Raw genomic sequence first — 19,184 nt, 5'->3', positions numbered from 1 at the left:
AAAATTCCTGGGAAGTTGGAGTATTCAGTAAACAATTCCTATTTTTAACTGCATCTTGGGTGTTCTTTAGATATTGCAAAATGCATCTTTAACATAATCTACTCAGGTTAATTCTGGTAAAATCTAACAATTTACAGAATATAGCTCCATTCCCTCTCCTTTTTCTTTATGTAATATTTTCATATGCATTACATATACGTAACAAACCCAATACAGTGCCATAAGTATTGCTTAAGAAATCTTATTTTTTTAAATTAAGAGAATATATCTTTTGAATGTATATATTTCCAATGATTCAAGTTACCATCTTTTTCCTTTAGTATTACCTATAAGGCAGATCTGCCTGGAATAAATTCTTTTAGTGTTTATGTGACATCAATATTTGATCTTTATTTTTGAAAGTTTTTTTGCTGTATATTGAATTCTTGGTTGACAGTTTTTTCTTTTAGCACTCAGAATACTTCAATTCCCTCTAGCCTCCACTGTTTCTAATGGATGTCACTCAATATTATTGTCTTTTGGATGTAACAATTTTTCCAGTGCTGCTTAAGATTTTTGTCTTTCGGATTTAGAAGGGCCTACACCGTGCCTACATGTGGTTTTCTTCACGTTTATCCTACTTGGGATTTACTGAGATTTCTGAGGGAAAGTTTTCCATCAAATTTGGGAAGTTTTCAGCCATTATTTCTTTGAATTTGCTTTTTCTTCTGGAATTCTCATTACTTGTATACTTTAGGACACTTAACATCGACCCACAGATCTCTGAAGTTCTGTTCATTTTTCTCTATACTTTTTTCTATTTTTTTGGATTGAATAGTTTCTGTTAATCTTTCAAGTCTACCAACTTTTTCTCACTCGCTATCTCACATTTGCTTTTCAGCTCATCTGATGAAAGTTTATTGCAGTTATACTTTTCAAATCTAGAACTTCCATTTGGTTCTTCATTACAGTTTCTGCTTAATGAAATTTCCTATTTGACTCATTATTAGTATATTTTTAATTATCTGAGTACTTTTTCCTTTAATACTTTGAATCTACTTATCATAACTGCTTTAAAATTATTGCTAAATCTGGTATCTGGGATCACTATTGTGAAAATGTGTTCTAGGTGTGTTACCATAAAGTGATCTCATGAGGCTAAAAACCAAACTGTCAACAAGACTGCAGCAAATGGAGGACCAAGATAACTGCTGCTATCCAGATTATTCCTCCTTCTGCTTAGGAATGCTAACCAGACTACAGACTACAATCCTTTTATGCAGAGAATAAAATCTATGCAGAGAATAATTTGGTAGATTAAAACAGCAACCAGATGGTTTTAACACACCATCAGTGACTTTTTTCCTTTCTCTTATTTTCCCCTCATAGGATAGGAGACGGGACAGGTGGGCACTCTAAGTGGGGAGATCTACGTGCTTTTGCTACCACCTAAGCCTGCTTAAGTTTCCCTTGAATAAATATTTGATAACCTACCAACCTAGATTGGTCTGCCTCTTTTTCTGGTCTGTGCTTTCTCTCTGCTTATGGAGGGTGGTGTGTAGTTCTGAGAAGGAGTTTCCCCAAACCTACAGAGAGTCAGTTTCTATTGACTACTTTTTCCCCTGTGGATCACTCTTTCCTGTTTCACTGCATAGTTAGTAATTTGTAGTTGAAAACTGTACACTGAGATAATACTGTAGCAAAATCAGGTTCTATTTAACTTTTCCTAGTTTTTAAAAAATTTCTTTGTATTTAGTAACCTGTCTGGACCTGAATACAGACTGCTTCCCCAGCACTATACAGCCTCTGAGGTCTCTATTCCGTTGTTTTATTCTTACTTTTATTTGCTTGCCTGGGAACTATCCCTAGGAAGCATTCCTTGTCTTTCTAGTTTAGTGGTAAGCCAAAAATTGGGACAACACCTGAGCTCATTATGCTCTTACTTTCTGCTAATGGATCTGTGTGTGTGGGTTAGGGAAAGCATTCAAAGTCACAACCAGTTTTGATGTTTGGTCCTTTTGGGACTCTGATGCACATGTGTAGTTTCCCTGACATTTAAGGATGTGCAGAAAGTATATTTAAGCCCTTTTATGGCTCTCACACAGGATCTCCCCATTAAGTTTGTCACTAATGCTCCACTTGACTTGAATTGGGACGCAACCTTAGCCTAGCAAAGGTATAGGTCTTCCCTATTTGTTCCAACCCCCTTGGCCATTTTTAGTTGGCAAAGTCACAAGTTTCTTACTCCCCAGTTAGAATCAAGTTTGCCCACCTTGCAACAGTACCAGTGGTTTTCACGGCTAGCATCGATTAGAAAGCTAAAGTTCACTAACACAGATAACAAAGAAGAGGAGAAAGTGACAGAAAGAGTTCCAGGAAAAGGGGTTATAAATGGTCTATTTATTTATTTATTTATTTATTTGCAAGGAATAACCATCCACTTCATGACACCATTACGAGAAGTCCTCAGAATGGTAACCCTAAAAATAAATATTTTTAAAAAAGTTATAATTATTCAACTATACAGTTTACAAGACTGTGGATTGTTTCTTTACGTTGTTGCTATTATTTCTACGTGTAACCAAAGTGTGACTGAAGCTGAAGGTCGAAAGACAAGGCTGAACAAAGGCAAAATCATGGAGACAAAATCTGTACTGTTAAATCCAGCCATCCTTTCAATGTAGTTTTCGACTCTAATTAAAGCTTCCCCAGACATCTACAGCTTTCATGCTTCTACTTTCTGTATTATTTTATATTGCTACTATAACAAATTGCCACAGCCTTGGTAGTTTAAAACAACACAGATTTATTATCTTACAGTTCTACAGGTCAGAAATCTGACATAGATCTACCAGTCTAAAATCAGTCCTGGAAAAACGTTTCTTTCTGAAGGTAACAAAGAATTCATTCCTATATCTCTCCCTTTCTTTCTCTATACCCAGGGCTCCTATTATATATATGCTTTGGACACTTGACACTGACCCCACAGATCCCTCAAAAAATTTTTTTTTCTTTATTCTTTGGATTGGATGATTTCTGTTAATCTTTCAAATATGCTAACTCTGGTATATTTGATACCTGGATGAACTTGAGGTTCTCTAGGAAAGAATTCATTCCTTGTCTTTCCCAGGTTTTAGAGGCTACCCTCATTCCTGGGCTACTGAAGCTCTTCCAAGCCAGCAACACCAGGCTGAGTTCTCATATCACTCTTATACTGACTCTTCTGCCCCGCTTTCCCATTTTTAAGAATTCTCTGACTACATTGGGTCTTCTCATAATCCATGATAAATCTCCCTATTTCAAAGTCAGTTGGTTAACCCTAAATCCATCTGCTCCTTTGACTCCTTCTTCCCACTTAACCTATATTATTGGGTTCCGGGATTTAGGGTGTAGACATCTCTGGAAGTGGGAAAGGGAGAATTCACTGTCCTACCAAACTTCCTATTAAAACATTCCCTCAGAAGAGATCTCATAAATTTACATTTATGCATACATTTCTGCTATAGCTAAAGTGTTATTGCCCAGGTTACTTATGTTAATATTAGGAATACCAATCAAAAAAATAAATCTCATGATAGCTTTAGGAAACAAAACTTTAAAAGGTGTTTAAAGGGAGATGGAGAGGTATCCAAAAAATTACATCATTAAGATAAATTCCCTTATCTAGGCCATAAAACTAATGATGTCAACATATCTTTTAAAAACCCTTTTTAAAAATGTCCTTTAAAAAGTTAAACAAACTTAAAGCTAATATGGGAGGTCCCTGATATAAAAACTGAAACTGGAAGATATCAAAACAGGTATAGGTCAATACATAAATTTCAATTACCAAAACTGAACATTTGAAATAAATGTCAAAATTCTATTTTAAGTTTGATTTGAGATGGGGGTGTACCTTAGTGGAAAAACACTGGCTTAGAATGTGTGACACGCTGGGTTCAATCTCCTGTACGGTAGTGGGGGAGCAGTGGGAGGGATAATCTGAAAAATTTAAGTTCACTAAATACTTTCATTTTGACAGTCGACCTGATATAAATTAGTATTTTTTAAATAAAAACTATTCTATAGCAGTTTTCAAAATTTTACTGTTGTTACTATAATACTAACTTTAATTTAAAAAGAAAATATTTATAGGTGAAAACTTCTGTTGCTAAGAAGTATGATACAATTTGTATCCTTGAAAATGTTAAGAACTGAATTTTAACAAGTACAATAAAATATATATAATATATATAAATATATGTCTATATAAAACAGAATTATGAAATCTTTTTAAGATGCCAGTTTACATTAGGCCCAAATGCTGAAGTACAGTAAAGGGGTGTTATTCCCAACCCTCTCTGCTGTACTCAGGCTTACCAAACTACTTGCAAGTTTTAAGTGCACTCAGGTATCATCACCTCTACTAATGCTCTATTATTTAATGTTTAATAAATAATAAAAGGAAATACATATAATTTTAATATGCTTCATTTTCAAGTTATACTCAAATGCTTGTTGTCTTTCTAATCTTTATAAAAGATCAAATGAGAAAAACCTGGAAGAAACTACCAGCAATATGGCAGATTGACATGACAAAGACCCCTCTTCCTGATATTTTTAAATACACAACTTGAACCTCAAAGAATAAAAAGGAGATTATTGGGTGACAGAAACAAAGAAGGAACTGAATGGCAGAAGAAAGCATACAAGGTAACTGAAAAATCTCAAAGGATTATCAGTTCTAGATATAGGGCATGACAGCTAAGGACTGGGAACTGGAATTTTTATAGGATAACTCTTTTAGCTGTTGAATGTCTTTCTGTGACTCACAGAGGTGTCTACAAAACTGACTATGTTGTGTGATGAACAGGGGGACTAAGAATGATGGAAGAAAGGTCTGCTTATTTCTGCAAATACCATGTTTTAGCCTAGCAGTCATAATGTGAATCTATAACTCTAAAATTGATAAGGTGTACCCAGCCCAGGGAAGGGGGTCTCTAAACACATATCCAGGCTGAGTCATGTCCAAGAATGTCCCAGTCTAATAATAAATATAAGTAAGTGTGGGAAGCCATCCTTATCTAGCAGAATCAGACAGAAGAAGCTCCTCCCAGTCTTGCTCCCTTTACCTGTAAATAAAAGAGTTGGGTTACTCCCTGTTGTTGTTGTTAGAGGCCAGAGCTGGTATGGTCAGACCCGTCAGGTCCCCTCTCATTTAAAAAGAGTATTGGCTCTTGTGTGTTTATTGAGTAGATAAGTTTTTGGGCAATGGATTGATGGACAGTCAATATCATCCTCCAGCAGTTAATACTTTTCTCATCCTCGCGGGATGTGGCCCTCCACAAATAAGGCTAGGCCTAAAAACTATGCTTCCAGAAGCACAATATCAGTCAGATGTTATCATCCACGACTGTGCCCTCTTATGTGGCAGTGATATTAGAAAGCTGTATATCTTTTAGGTAGGTCAACAGTCTCTCCACTATGACCTAAACACACTGGCTTCCTTCTGAATCATTTAAATTTATTCAAGTGTTGTTTGTATATGGACTTCACACCAATTCAAATCAGTACAAATGTTGTAATGTTCTGAATGACCCCTCAGACAGATTAGTGTATATGAGGCAGTGAACACTGGAAGTGAGACTTCTGCTTAAAGAATCAAGAAAATGAAAACTTCAGGATCAGTTATTTTCAATGGCAAATTCTGGCAAACAATTTGTGCAATCAATTTTATACAATCTCTTTCAGAAAACAGAACACTTCCCAACTCACATTATAAGGCCAGAGTACTGATACCAAAAGCAAAGTATGAGAAAAGAATATAATAGATCAATATTCCTCATAAACAAAATTCTCAAAATTAATAGCATATCTAATCCAGCTCTGTGTATATATATATATATATATATATATATACACTAATACAAATTATACTATGAAGAAATAGGGTTCATCTTCAGAATGCAAAGCTGGTTAAATATATATAAAATCATTTTTAATTACTATATTAAAACAATCTAAGGAAAAGCTGGGCCCAGTGGTATAGATATGTAATCTCAGCTACTCAGAAGGCTGAGGTGGAAGGATCACAGGTTTGGGACTGGCGTGGGCAACTTTGTGAGATTCTGTCTCAAAACAAAAAATAAAAGGGCTAGAAATGTAGCTTAGTGGTAGAGCACCCATTGTTTCAATCCCCAGTACTGAAAAAAAACACAAACAAAACCAAAAAAACAAAAGAGAACAAAAACTAAAGGATAACAATTAATTGATATTAATTTAAACAGAAAAAGCATTTGATAAAAATTCAACATCCATTTAAAAAAAGAAATCAAAACCAAAGCCTCTCAGCAAAGTAGAACTAGAAGGAAACTATCTCAACCAGATAAAGAAAATTTATGAAAAGCCAACAACTAATATCACCATTGTAAAAGACTAATTGCTTTCTCCTGAAATCAAGAACAAGGCAAGACATTCAATATCACCACTCCTATTCAGTATTTTACTGGAGACTCTCTTCAGTGTTAAAAAAGCAGCGAGAAAGACACAAATGGAAAGTAAAAAATAGAACTATATGGATTCACAGATGACACAATTATTTACATAGAAAATCTCAAAGAAACCACAAAACTACTAGATTAATTGAGTTTAGCAAAGTCATAACCACACAAAGTAACACACAAAAATTGGTCACATTCTTACAAAATAGCAAAGAACAAATGGAAATGAAAAATTTTCAATACCACAAGTTTTATTTATTTTAGTTAATTAATCAATTTGGGGTGGGTACTGGAGATTTAATCTTGGGGCTCTTTACCACTAAGCCACATCCCCATCCCTTTTTATTTTTTGGTGTTTTGTTGTTGTTTTTCAATCTTGAGATAAGGTCTCATTAATTTGCTTAGGACTTTGCTAAGTTGCTGAGGCTGGCCCTGAACTTGTGATCGTCTTGTCTCAGCCTTCTGAGCCACTGCGATTACACATATGTAACCACTGAACCCAACTATAATAGCTCCTTTCAAAAAGAGAATAATTAAGTATAAATCTAACAAAACATTTACAGAATCTATATACTGAAAACTAAAATACACTGATGAAAAAATCAAGGAAAACGAATAGGAAAGACCTATTATGTTCATAAAATAAAACAATCAGCATAGCAGAGATGTCAATTCTCACCAATCTGATCTATAGATTTAAGGCTATCCCAATCAAAACTCCCAGCAGAATATTTTGTAGACAAACCAATTCCAAAATGTAGAAGGAAAAGCAAAGAAACTAGAATAGCCATGACAACTTTGAAATAGGAAGCATAAAGTTGGATGATCCAATTTTAAGATCCTACTATAAAACTACAGAAATCAAAAGTATCCAAACATGCTCACATAAAAATGGCCAAATGTTTTTTCAGAAGAGTTCAAAAGGAATTTAAGAGAAAGGGTACATTTTTTAACAAATACAGTTGGATCAACTTAACATCCATGTGCAAAAAAAAAAAAAAAAAGAACTTTGACCTGAATGCCATAGTTTGTACCAAAATTAACTTGAAAAGTATAATAGATCTAAATATAAAATGTTAAATTTCTACAAATAAAATAAGAAGAATCAGCCAGGTGACCAAAGTTAACAACACCAGGAATTAAGTCACTGATAACATGTACCCTCTGATATCGTGATTAAAAGAAACCCATTATCCCCAGTATAATCATAAGAAAAACATAAAATGAATCCAAATTGAGGAAGATTCTATGAAATGCATGACCAATACTTTAAAACTGACAAGAGATGAAAAATAAGAGTGAGAAACTTTCACAAAGCAGAGACTAAGGAGACCTAACCAGTAAGTTCAAAGAGGCATCGTGGATTGGGTTCAGTAATAGAATATGAACATTAGTGGGACATTAGTTAAATGGAAATTAGTTAAACAGAGCTTAGCAAATAACATACCAATGTTGGTCTCTCATTTTTGGCATATATATCAAGGTAACAAACTGTGAACAGTAGGGGAAATCAAATGAGTGGCATATAAGAATTATCTGTAGTATTTGCAACTTTTCTGTAAAACTAATATTATACCACAATTTTTTGTTTTAATTTTTAAAAACAGGAGAAAGCTTTGTGACCCTGAATAAAGAATTTAGACACACTGCCAAAAGCATAATCCATAACATTAAAAATTGAGGAACTAAACATAAAACTTAAAAAGCCTTTCTCTCTGGAAGATATCATTAAGAGAATGAAAAGAGCCGGGTCTAGGTCACACACCTGTTATTCCAGTGATTTGGGAGGCTAAGGCAGGAAGATTACAAGTTCTAAGCCAGCCTCAGCAATGTAGCAAGACCCTGTCTCAAAATAAAAAACAAGATGGGCTGGGGATGTAGCTCAGCAGTAAGCAAGCCTGGGTTCAATCCCCAGCTCCCCCTGACCAAAAGAGAGAGAGAGAGAATATGAAAATAATATGATCTGAGAAAAAAAATACTTGCAAATCACACGTTCTTAAAAAGGATTTATATACAGAATATATAAAGAACTTTCAAAACTCCACAGTAAGAAAACAAATAATCCAATTTTAAAGTGTGTAAGAAAACAATCCAATTAAAAAGTGTGCAAAAGACCTGGACATTTCATCATAGAGAGTACATATAATGGACAATAGACACATGAATGATGTTCAAAATTAAAGTTAGAATGAGATACTGCTATATACCTATTAGACCGGCTAAAATAAAAATATTGACAATATTAAGCACTGCTTAATGTAGAGCAACTGAACTGATACATTGTTAATGTGAATGCAAAGTGGTACAGGTAGTCTGGAAATTGGTTTGGCATTTTCTTATAAAGTTAAACATATATACTTAATGCATGACTTAGCAATCCCATTCTAGATATTTACTCAAGTGTAAAGTGTATTTGTATACACAAAAGCCTGTGTACAAATATTTATAGCAGCTCTATTCATACCTGCAACATCTAGAAACAATCCTAATATCTTTCAATGCATGAATCAGTGAGTTATCAATTGGGGTACACCCTTATAATAAAATACTACTCAGCAGTAAAAAGGAACAAACTGTTGATACAAAGAATTATTTCAAAAAGGATTTTACAATACCATGTTGAGTCAAACAGTCAATCTCAAATGTTTACACATTATAAAAAACTTAAGTACAGTGACCAAAAATAGATCTGTGATTCTAAGAATAACAAGAATGTGTGTAAGGTGTGACTATTAAGTAACAAGAGGTGTTTCTTAAGGGTTAGAGAACTACTCTATATCCTAGTTGTGGTAGTAGTTAAAAAGAAATCTAGCAGGTGTGATGCCTGTAATCCCAGCCACTCAGGAGGCCTCAGCAACTTAGCAAGACCCTGTCTCAAAAAAATAAATAAGAAGGGCTGGGGATGTGGCTCAGTGGTTAAGTGCCTCTGGGTTCAAACCCCAGGACACCTCACCAAAAAATAAATAAATAAATAAAACACCCTACATATGTTAAAATTCAGGAAATATTCACTGCCTTTCCAAAAAAAGGTCAGTTTTAATGTATTTAAAAAACAAAATTTAATAAAAGTACAAAGTTTAAGAAGAAACCTAATAAGTGGTTTTCATTAAAACATAGATTTATTCATTCACCAAAGACAATGAGTCAAAAATAGTTTTGGGAAATGTCTAATAAAACGTTAAACAGAAATTATATCTTAATGCTTACAACTACCCAAAAAGGTGTATATTTTTTATTATTCTGACATTAACAATGTGGAAACAAAGTCAAGAGAAATTAAGTAATGTCCCAAAGTTGCAAAGACAGTAAGTACCTTTAGCTAGAAATCAAACCTGTTCATCTAATTCAGACCTGCCCAACAGTAAGTGTTCAATTAAGGTGAATAAAGGCATGTGTACGTGGGTGCACAGCTCCTGCTGTCTTCTGATATATTTAGTCATGTTAAATGTACATATTCACATTTTAGAAGACCAGAAAAGAATCTGGAAGGATTAAATAAAATGGGTAAATAACTGTATTTAATTTCCTTCTTTTAGCTGTTTAAACTCACAATTATAAAAGATTGTACCAAAACAGGAATATTATCCAACTTATATGTACTTGCAAATAGTTTTCTTTTTTTTTAAAATATGTTACATAGTGCATTCCCTACAGTAATTACAATGAAAAGAAAAAAGAAGCAGATATAATTTCCCCTCCCTTAGAAATTACTCTTTAATTAAAAGGAAAAAAATCAAAGGACCAATTCACACCAAAAAGAAAAATGTTAAACCAGTATATAAACTTCCTTCAACTAGATTTCCTTTCTTGACCATATATTATGGTTTTGTGATACATTTTTAACCAATATTTTAAAGTTCAGAGACTCAATTAAAAAGATGAGAGACCTTGTAAATGTGATGTGTCTCTTAATGTATCACATTTATAGTTTAGACATAAGTTGACTTTATCACATAACTTATTTTAATTAAACTTCCAACAATACACATTAAATTTTCTATGATATTTAAGGGTTCTATGTTAGTCATCAGAAGTATAGTTTGGCACAACTTTAGATTATGAAACATATTGTGCAGAAAAGTTATCAGCAGGCCTGTAACTGCTATTCTTCTTATACAAAGCTGCTAACAAGGTTGGCTCTTGACTAGAATCTGGATTTGGCAAGGGTTCTCACCATTCCTAGAACTGATAAAAGTTATTCACTGTGCCTAAATTGTTTATGCAAACAATGTGGTTTATATTCAACACCTGCTTTCCTTCTGGGAATCTGAAATTTTGGCATATACCAGTCAGAGAGTGCATATATGATTAGTCTCTGATTTAAAATCTTGATAAAAGCCTCCAACAGGCTTCTCTGATAGACAAGGTTTCCTACAAGTTATCATGACTTATTGCTGAGGAAATTGAGCATAACCTGTATGACTCCATTAGTAAAGGACTCTAAAAAGTTTACATTTCCCACTGGACTTGGCCTCATGTCTTTTCCCTTTGTTGATTTTGCTTTGCACACTATTGCTGTAATATCAACTATAAGTAAAACTAGATGTTGAGTGTGTGAGTCCTCCTAATAAATCATTGAACCTGGAACATTCTTGGTGTCTCCCTGACACATACTAAAAGTCATCTGAATAAAATGTATACATACCATCTTACCAGGCAATGTGCTCTTGGAGGAAAGTCATTATTCATACATAGCAAATCTTGCATAGATTGTGGAATAGCATCTATAAAAATATTTGATAATGAAAAAGGATGTTCATGTTAAGGCAGATTTTATAATATTTTTTGAGGAAATATGTCTTATTAGCTTGTGTAGTTTTGCAATTGCTTGAAGATTTATATCTAGGGCTAGCTCTAAGATTTAAGGGGACGAAAATCTGTCTGTCCATCTGTCTCTCCCTTTCAAACAAAGCCAGCCCATAAAAAAGACATACCATTCTTTTGTTTGTACATTTTTTTGCTTCCAAATCATTGTCTCAAACAATTCCTCACCCTTTCTGATCTGACCTTGTCTCTCCTTTTCTTCGAAATTCTACTTAGAGATCTGTCAACTCCACATTACCACCCATAGGCAGCCTTTTCTATCACCCTGACCTCTTAATCTTTTTGTAAAACCTCTATTCAGTGTCTCACTCCTAAACCATGTATCTTCCAGCAGCTGAACTGTAATTCATAATACATCAATTATCATTTATATTCATAAATACATAATAAATTAAAAACAAAAATATCTATGTTCATATAGATACTTCCTTTTTTGGATAGCTATAATTGTTTAGCAAATTTATACATTGTTAATTGCTAAAAGAATAGGATAGCATTAATGACATGACACTATACCTAACCAAAAATAAGTAATTCCAAAACAACAAAAAATCAGTGTTCAAATTCTAACCTCTGATAACACAGTTTTAAGTGTGTAAATTAACTGAGTGATGATTTGCTTGTAACTTCCACATTATAGTTTTAATCACAACCAAAAAGAAAACTGTATAGAACACATACATAAACAACAATGCCTTAACTATCTTAAATTCATTCATCTCATATCATGGTACCCTTCATCTGTTTAGTATTCTCAGAAACACTGATTCTAAGTGTTCTTACTCTAACAGTTTTTCTCTTAATATATGATCTTTTCTCAATGGAATTTAAAATTTCTCTGTCTTGAACAGTTTCCTTCATTAATATGTGGAACACTGGACCCAAAATTCCACTGTTATTATCAGATCTCCTGCTAATCACAAACATTCCCCTCTCCCCTTACTCCTGTAATATACATATTTGTATTCTGATTTAATTATTTTATTTTGCTTTATAATTATCTTACATATATGTGATATGGTCAGTGTTCTTTGTCTTAGTTTATGAATCTAAATGCAGACCTTATCTAATTGTTCTGTTTGTAGGAATAAATAAAATAGAAAAGGTAACATAATGCTATTCCTACACAAGAAAAGGCACACACATATATATATATAATTTCCACCATTATTATAGTTTCAATCACAACCAAATAAAAAGAATACTGTATAGTACATACACAAATCAACAATGTCTTAACTATTCAAATTCATTCATCTTCTCTTATACCATACCATTCATCAGAAACACTGATTCAAATTAAATTAAATCTCCATACTAAACCTCCAGGTAGTATTACTTCATTGAAAAAAATGAGGTGACTTAAGTTTAGAAAGGTCAAATAACTAGCAAGTAGAAAAATCTAAATTTTAATCCACAGTCTGACTTCAAAATCCAGAATATAATCAAAATACAACACTATCTAATCAATAGACAAATTCTCCTTTATTTGTAATCCTTCAAAGGCCATCTTACTTGCCTAATTCTCTATAAAACTTCTGATCTTTCCTGACCAAGTGACCTTTTCTCCACTGAACTTTAGTAGAACTTCATCTATCCCTGGGATGTCATTTATCACTTTCTACCTCCTATTACTGTTACTTAAAGTTCTTATTTTTCCTACTGGGATGCACATTTCATTTAAGTTTGGGATTCAACAGGGTTCACATGTTAGGTACTCAATAAACAGGTGCTGATTCAGTTAGGATGAATGGCACTGTAATTCTTTCTCTACTTCAGATACAGTAACTCATACTGTACTCAAATGTGAAACAACTTTGCATATTGTAAATTATTTGAAAGTAGACTACTGCATTATGAGAACTAAATTAATGAAAAATTATAACTACTTTTTTAAAAGTTGATATTTTTAAAATATGTTGTAAAAACTTACCTTCTAATATTTCATCCTTTCCTTCTTTATCAGTGGTCTCTTGTACAAGATAATGGTGAGTGACTGAGAACTTGAAGTCAGCAAAGGAAATTTCATCTGATTTCTCTTCCCATGTGCCAGAAGTAAATACACCCTGTATTTAATAATAAAATAGGAAAACATCCACTTAAAGTATTCAATAATTTCTATTATATTTATTAATCACCACAGTGATTTTCCTTTTCCTATCCATTCATCTAAAAGTTCCATCATATGACTCTCCTTCACATAATAAAAGAAACAAAAAAAGCATAAATGATTTATGACAGTGGCTCTTTAAAAGCCTCCTAGGACCAATTTAGGTGCACTTCAACTGCTGAATGAATAAAGAAAATGTGGTATATAAACACAAGGGAATATTATTCAGCCATAAAGATATTTGCCAGTAAATGAATGGATCTGGAGACTTTTATATGAAGTTAAATAAGCCAATCCCAAAAGGCCAAAGGTTAAATGTTTTCACTGATATATGGAAGTTAACCCACTAGGTGGGGGATAGAAGCCTGGAGTAGACAAGAAGGGAAGGGAGGAGAGTTGGGAAAAGGAAAAGACAGTGGAATAAATCTGACATAACTTTCCTATGTACCTATATGGATGTGCCACAGTGAATCTCACCATCGTGTACATCCACAAAAAAATTAATTTAAAACATTAACTATGGAAAAAAATCTCCTAGGATATTAATTACCAAGTGACACATAAAAATTATATTTTTCAAATAATTTTCTTAAGATCCCCTATATAAAAGCATGAATACACAGTAAATTCCATGCCTGTTAACATGTAAATAAGAATCTATTTACCAATAGCAGCTTTTTTTTTTTTCATACCAATAGCAGAATTTCTACTGGTTACTTTTAAGTGAAAATGATTAAATTTTAAAAATCAGGAAAAATTACATGTTATTAAAATATATTTTAATAAAAATCTTATACCTGATAACATCTGTTTAGTGTTATTCAACACCAGAAATTGTTTCATAAAGCAGTTTATATGATCAATTCCCCAATCAATTTCTGAAGATGATCTATAAATTCAACATAACCATAATTAAAATTTCAGAAGACATTTTGTCAAAATTGACAAAATGATTCTAAAACTAATGTGAAAATTCAAAGGACCTAGAAGAACTAATTTTGATGAATAAGTACGCTACCTGATTTTAGTATTTATTTGGCTATAGTAATTAAGACAGTACATTACTGGCATAAATACTGACCAATAGATCAATGAAACTATTCCAGAAATACATTCATACTTTTACTTGATTTTACAACAGAGGTGTCACAGAATTCAGTGGGGGAAAGGATGGTCTTTACAACAAATGGTCCTTGAATAACTAGATATTCACAGGAAAGAAAGCATAAAATATTTTGGGATCCTGGGAACCTTGGGAACCCTGGGATAGACAAAGATTTCTTTAATAGGATTAAAAAGGACCAACAAGGAAATTTAAAATTGAGAAAATGAACTTCATCAAAATAAAACCTTTGTTTACCAAAAGACACTTAAAATTAGAGAAACCATGGATTGAAGAAAAAACTCAAAATACATATCTGAAAAAGGATTCACATGCAAGATATATGAGGATAATTTTTTTAAATTAACTAATTCAATTTTTAAATGAGCAAAAGACTTGGACACTTGGCAAAAGAAAGTATGGATGACCTATAAACATGTAATTTTGATGAATTATTAAATGATTATTCATTATCTGTAGTCATCAGTAAAATGCAAATTAAACCACAATGAGATAGCATTTCAGAGCCAATAAAATAACTAAAATAAAATCTGACAATGCCAAGTATCAGGAAGAATGTGGAGCAACTTGAAATCTCACGTTGCTAGGAGGATAAAATGATAAAACCACTTTAGAAAACAGTTTGGTACTTTCTAATAAAATTGAACATTTAAATACCCCAATAACCAGCAGTTCTACTTCTAAGAATAAACCCAAAATTATCAACGCATATGCTTACAAAATCATTCACAGAAGCTTTATTAATAGTTTAAAAATGCATATAATTTAAATATCAACTAACAGGAGAAAGGGTAAATATATTAAACTCATAAAGAGTTGATATGTGTAACAACACAAAGAGTATACACTGTATGATTCAATTTATACAAAACTTGAAAGGCAAAATTAATAAATAGTGGAAGAAATTTAAACTGTGGTTACCTCTGGGACTGACTGGAGAAAAAAGGAATCTTTCTGGATTTATTTTGATTTGGATGGTAGTAAACAAACCATATACTGGAGTTCTGTACAGTTTACTGGGTGTAAATTATAACCTAACAAAAAAAATCAGTAATACAGTCCTTTAAAAAGAGGTAAGGAAATAGAAGGGAAAAAAAAAAAAGGTTTTCATTTCCGAGAAAAATTTAAGAGGGAAAGAAAGATGCTCTTTTTCCATGAGAAAAGAAAGAAGATAATGGCAATTAAGAAGAACAACATAGTATTAAATGCCATCATAATTTGGACTTAACAATCCTTTATCTGTCAACCTACTATATAAACTTTAGGTAACTAAGATATATTCTAAACCAGGGCACAAGACCTCTGCAAGATGGAAGATCACTCACTGCCTTAGTTGAATCCTTCACAATATATGAACTAGACTAGTTTCCCAGCTTTCCATCCATTTCCACATGGTTAACATCCTAAAATTCAAATCTGATTTTGTTTCTCCCTCCATTTAAAATACTTCAATGTCTTTAAACTCAGAAAGTCAAAGGTCATGTGCTGTCTCTCAAATGTGGAAACTAGAGGGGAGAAAAGGGAAAAGAAAAGCTGGGAGATCTCATGAAAATTGAAGGAAGACTAGTAAATAAAGTGAATAGGGGAGGGAGCAGAGGAGGGAAAGGGGAATTACTGGGGAATGATACTGACTAAATTATATTGCTAAATTGTGTGCATGTACAAATATGTAATGATGAATACCACTATCACATATAATTATAATGCGCCAACCAAAAAAAAAATGGGGAAAAATACTTCAATGGCTTTGTATAACCTATGATAGGGGCTGCTCAGGTTTTTTAATCATGTATTCTATCAGTAAAATTTTTTGAGTTGCTGTTTGGTGGCACATGCCTGTCATCCCAGGAGCTCGAGAGGCTGAGGCAGGAGAACTGCAAGTTCCAAAGCCAACCTCAGCAATTTAGAGGCCCTAAGCAACTCAGCGACATCCTGTCTCTAAATAAAATACAAAAAAGGGCTGGGATGTGCCTCAGTGGTTGCGTGCCCCTGAGTTCAATCCTTGGTACAAAAAAAAATAGTTTTTGAGTACATACATGCATATTTTTATTTCTAAATTGTGTATCCCTGTGTTGGGAGAAATCCTAGTTCTTGGATAGCAGCAGTGAATGTCTCAAGTGTGTAAGGAAAACTTGCAGAGAGAGCACTCCTACCTTAGGAAAGTAAACAAATGCTCCAAGTTGACTCAGTGTTACCAAGGGAATCTGTATAGGAATTTGGTGGTCTGATCCCCGTGGCACATTGTGATTGGGCAAGAAACCTATAAAATGTATTGCTGTTCCCCCAATAAACGAGTTTGCAGGCTACTCCCCACAAGCCTGCTTCCGCCCAACTCCTGAAGTCTGGGCTCTTGACTCTGCGTCCTTACCAGCATCTGAGCTAGCCTGGCACAAACTACATCCTGTATTTAAACATTATGTATATTATACATAAAACAAATATTTAACCTTAAGAATTAAAGATGTAATATTACATTTGTGTAATAATACACAAACGTTCTATCACAAGCACTTCCAAGAAAGCCAGCTATTCAATAGTAGAATTACAAAGCCTACACCTTTCCAATTTTATTTCCTACAGCTATCTCCCATCTACTCTGTGCTACAATTATGCCTTAAGTCTTGTATTTCCCCAGCAGTATGATTTCTCTTTCATACCTGTGGATAGGCATTAGTACTGCTCTTCTCTACTTCCTTCTTTTACTCATTTTTCAAAATTCAATCTAAGGTTCACTCCTGTTTGATTATATCAAAACAGCTAGTGATTCCTTCTCAGTATCTTGTTCAAATCACAAAAATTGCACCTTATTCTAATTATTTTTGTCTATTTTTTATCATATGTTGAAAAGCAAAATCTATATTCTTTGTATCTTTGCAGCCCAGTACTCACAGTACCTGCACACTTAATAATAAGTACTTTAGGAATTATCATTTTTTTTCAGGATCCATAAAAACCTCCCTAAGTTCCAAAGATAATAGGAGGTAAACAGTACATTTCCAATATATTAATATATTTATGACCTAGTCTAACAATTTGAAATAGCACATGCTCTCATCTGGAAGGTATTCCCCTATACTTTGAATATCTGAAACAACTGGATATCCACGTGCAAAAGAATAAAGCTGGACCCTTTTCTTATACTAGACAGAGAAATTAACTCAAAAATGGATTGCAGGTGTAAAAGAGCTAAAACAACAGTTACTATCAAGAAAGTAAAAGGACATCTCAAAATGATACATACTATAACAGAGAATGGGAAAAGTATTTGCAAATTATATATCTCATAAGGGATTATATTCAAAATATATAAAGAATTCATAAAACTGAATAATAAACACCATTTAAAAACGGGCAAAGGATTTGAGTAGACATTTCTCCAAAGAAGATGTATATATAAATAAGAAATAAGAACAAGAAAAGGTGTTCAACATCACCAGCCATCAGGAAAATGCAAATCTGTGGAGAGTGGTGAAAGGATGGGAGAGCAGTGACTGAAAATAGGGGTTCTCTGATGACCTCATGGCTGTGGCATGTCTGGTGCCTGGAAATGTTTCTGTGCAAGGACACAGAATACTTAGCAGCTGTGGCAATACCCTGCATGAGGAGGCTCTGTGCAAGAGTCCTATCAGCTCTGACCTAGATCTCAGACACACAACTCCCGGGAAGGAACTCTTTCGCTAGACAACCACAATGTTTCAACAGCTCTGCTTCTCCAGTTCCTGCCTGTCTTATAGTAACTTTTTTTAAGTTAAAATGGACTTTCTTGAGAGCTACACAAAGCTCCTTACTGCACTTGGCAACTGTGGATTGCAACTACAGAAAAGCTACATGTCCTAGTTTCTATAACTTTCCTGAATACAAAGAATAATGGTTGCATAGTCTTTAACCTGATAATGAGACATATATAAATAAAGATTGCTGGTGTAACTTCAGATCTGCATCTCCATCAGAGAGCAGAGCTCCACCTGATTGAGCTGGCTCATTCTTCAAAATCTGAGTGAATCTTTATTTTCCAATCCCCCTCCACCCCTCACCAGACCCGGGAGTCTGGTTGCACTGGTGGTGACACGAATGAAAACCACAATGAGATACCACTTCATACCCATCACAATGGCTATAATAAAAAAGGTAAGAACAAGTGTTGGTGAGGATGTAGAGATTCAGACCTTTACATTTGTAGTAGAAATGTACTATATGAACCTAGAAATTCTACGACCACATAGACACTCAAATGAAATGAAAACATACATCCATATAAAAACTACCACATGAAAGTTAACAGCAGTATTATTCATAGTAACCAAAAGGTAGAAGCAACCTAAATTTCCCATAATAAACAAAAAAAAATTTTAAATGTGCTATATCCATACAATGAAATAATTTTTCAGCAACAAATAGGAATGAAGTATGGATAAATGCTACAATATGGACAAACTTTGAAAACATATGTTTAAAAAAAGCTAGACATAAAAGATCACATACCATATTATATGATTCCATTCATATGACCTCATCTGTATGTAGAACCTCATCTGTATGTGTGTGTATCTTACATGTGTGTATTTGAGGTAAAATATTAATCCAATTGCATATACCTGAAGTCATTACAAATATTTTTAAAAAGTAAGAATAGACTACAAATTCCTTGCCTCTCAAGATAGGAATGAAG

At 33.4% G+C, this 19,184-nt stretch overlaps 1 protein-coding gene across 2 annotated transcripts in view; it reads right to left on the bottom strand.

Annotated features, from left to right (window-relative positions):
- The window catches only part of Rab3gap1 (RAB3 GTPase activating protein catalytic subunit 1), a 93,659-nt gene that overhangs the window by 57,244 nt on the left and 17,231 nt on the right, over positions 1 to 19,184 (bottom strand). For both annotated transcript variants that reach the window (XM_047545086.1, XM_047545087.1), the window contains exons 4-5: positions 13,216 to 13,348; positions 11,104 to 11,182 (exon numbers count right to left, since the gene is read on the bottom strand). In XM_047545086.1, coding sequence (XP_047401042.1) covers positions 11,104 to 11,182; positions 13,216 to 13,348 — 212 coding nt within the window. The remainder of the gene's footprint in view (positions 1 to 11,103; positions 11,183 to 13,215; positions 13,349 to 19,184) is intronic.

This window comes from Sciurus carolinensis, chromosome 3 (assembly GCF_902686445.1).
Source record: "Sciurus carolinensis chromosome 3, mSciCar1.2, whole genome shotgun sequence".
NCBI lineage: Eukaryota > Metazoa > Chordata > Mammalia > Rodentia > Sciuridae > Sciurus > Sciurus carolinensis.
This window is presented reverse-complemented; position numbering and strand designations above follow the sequence as displayed.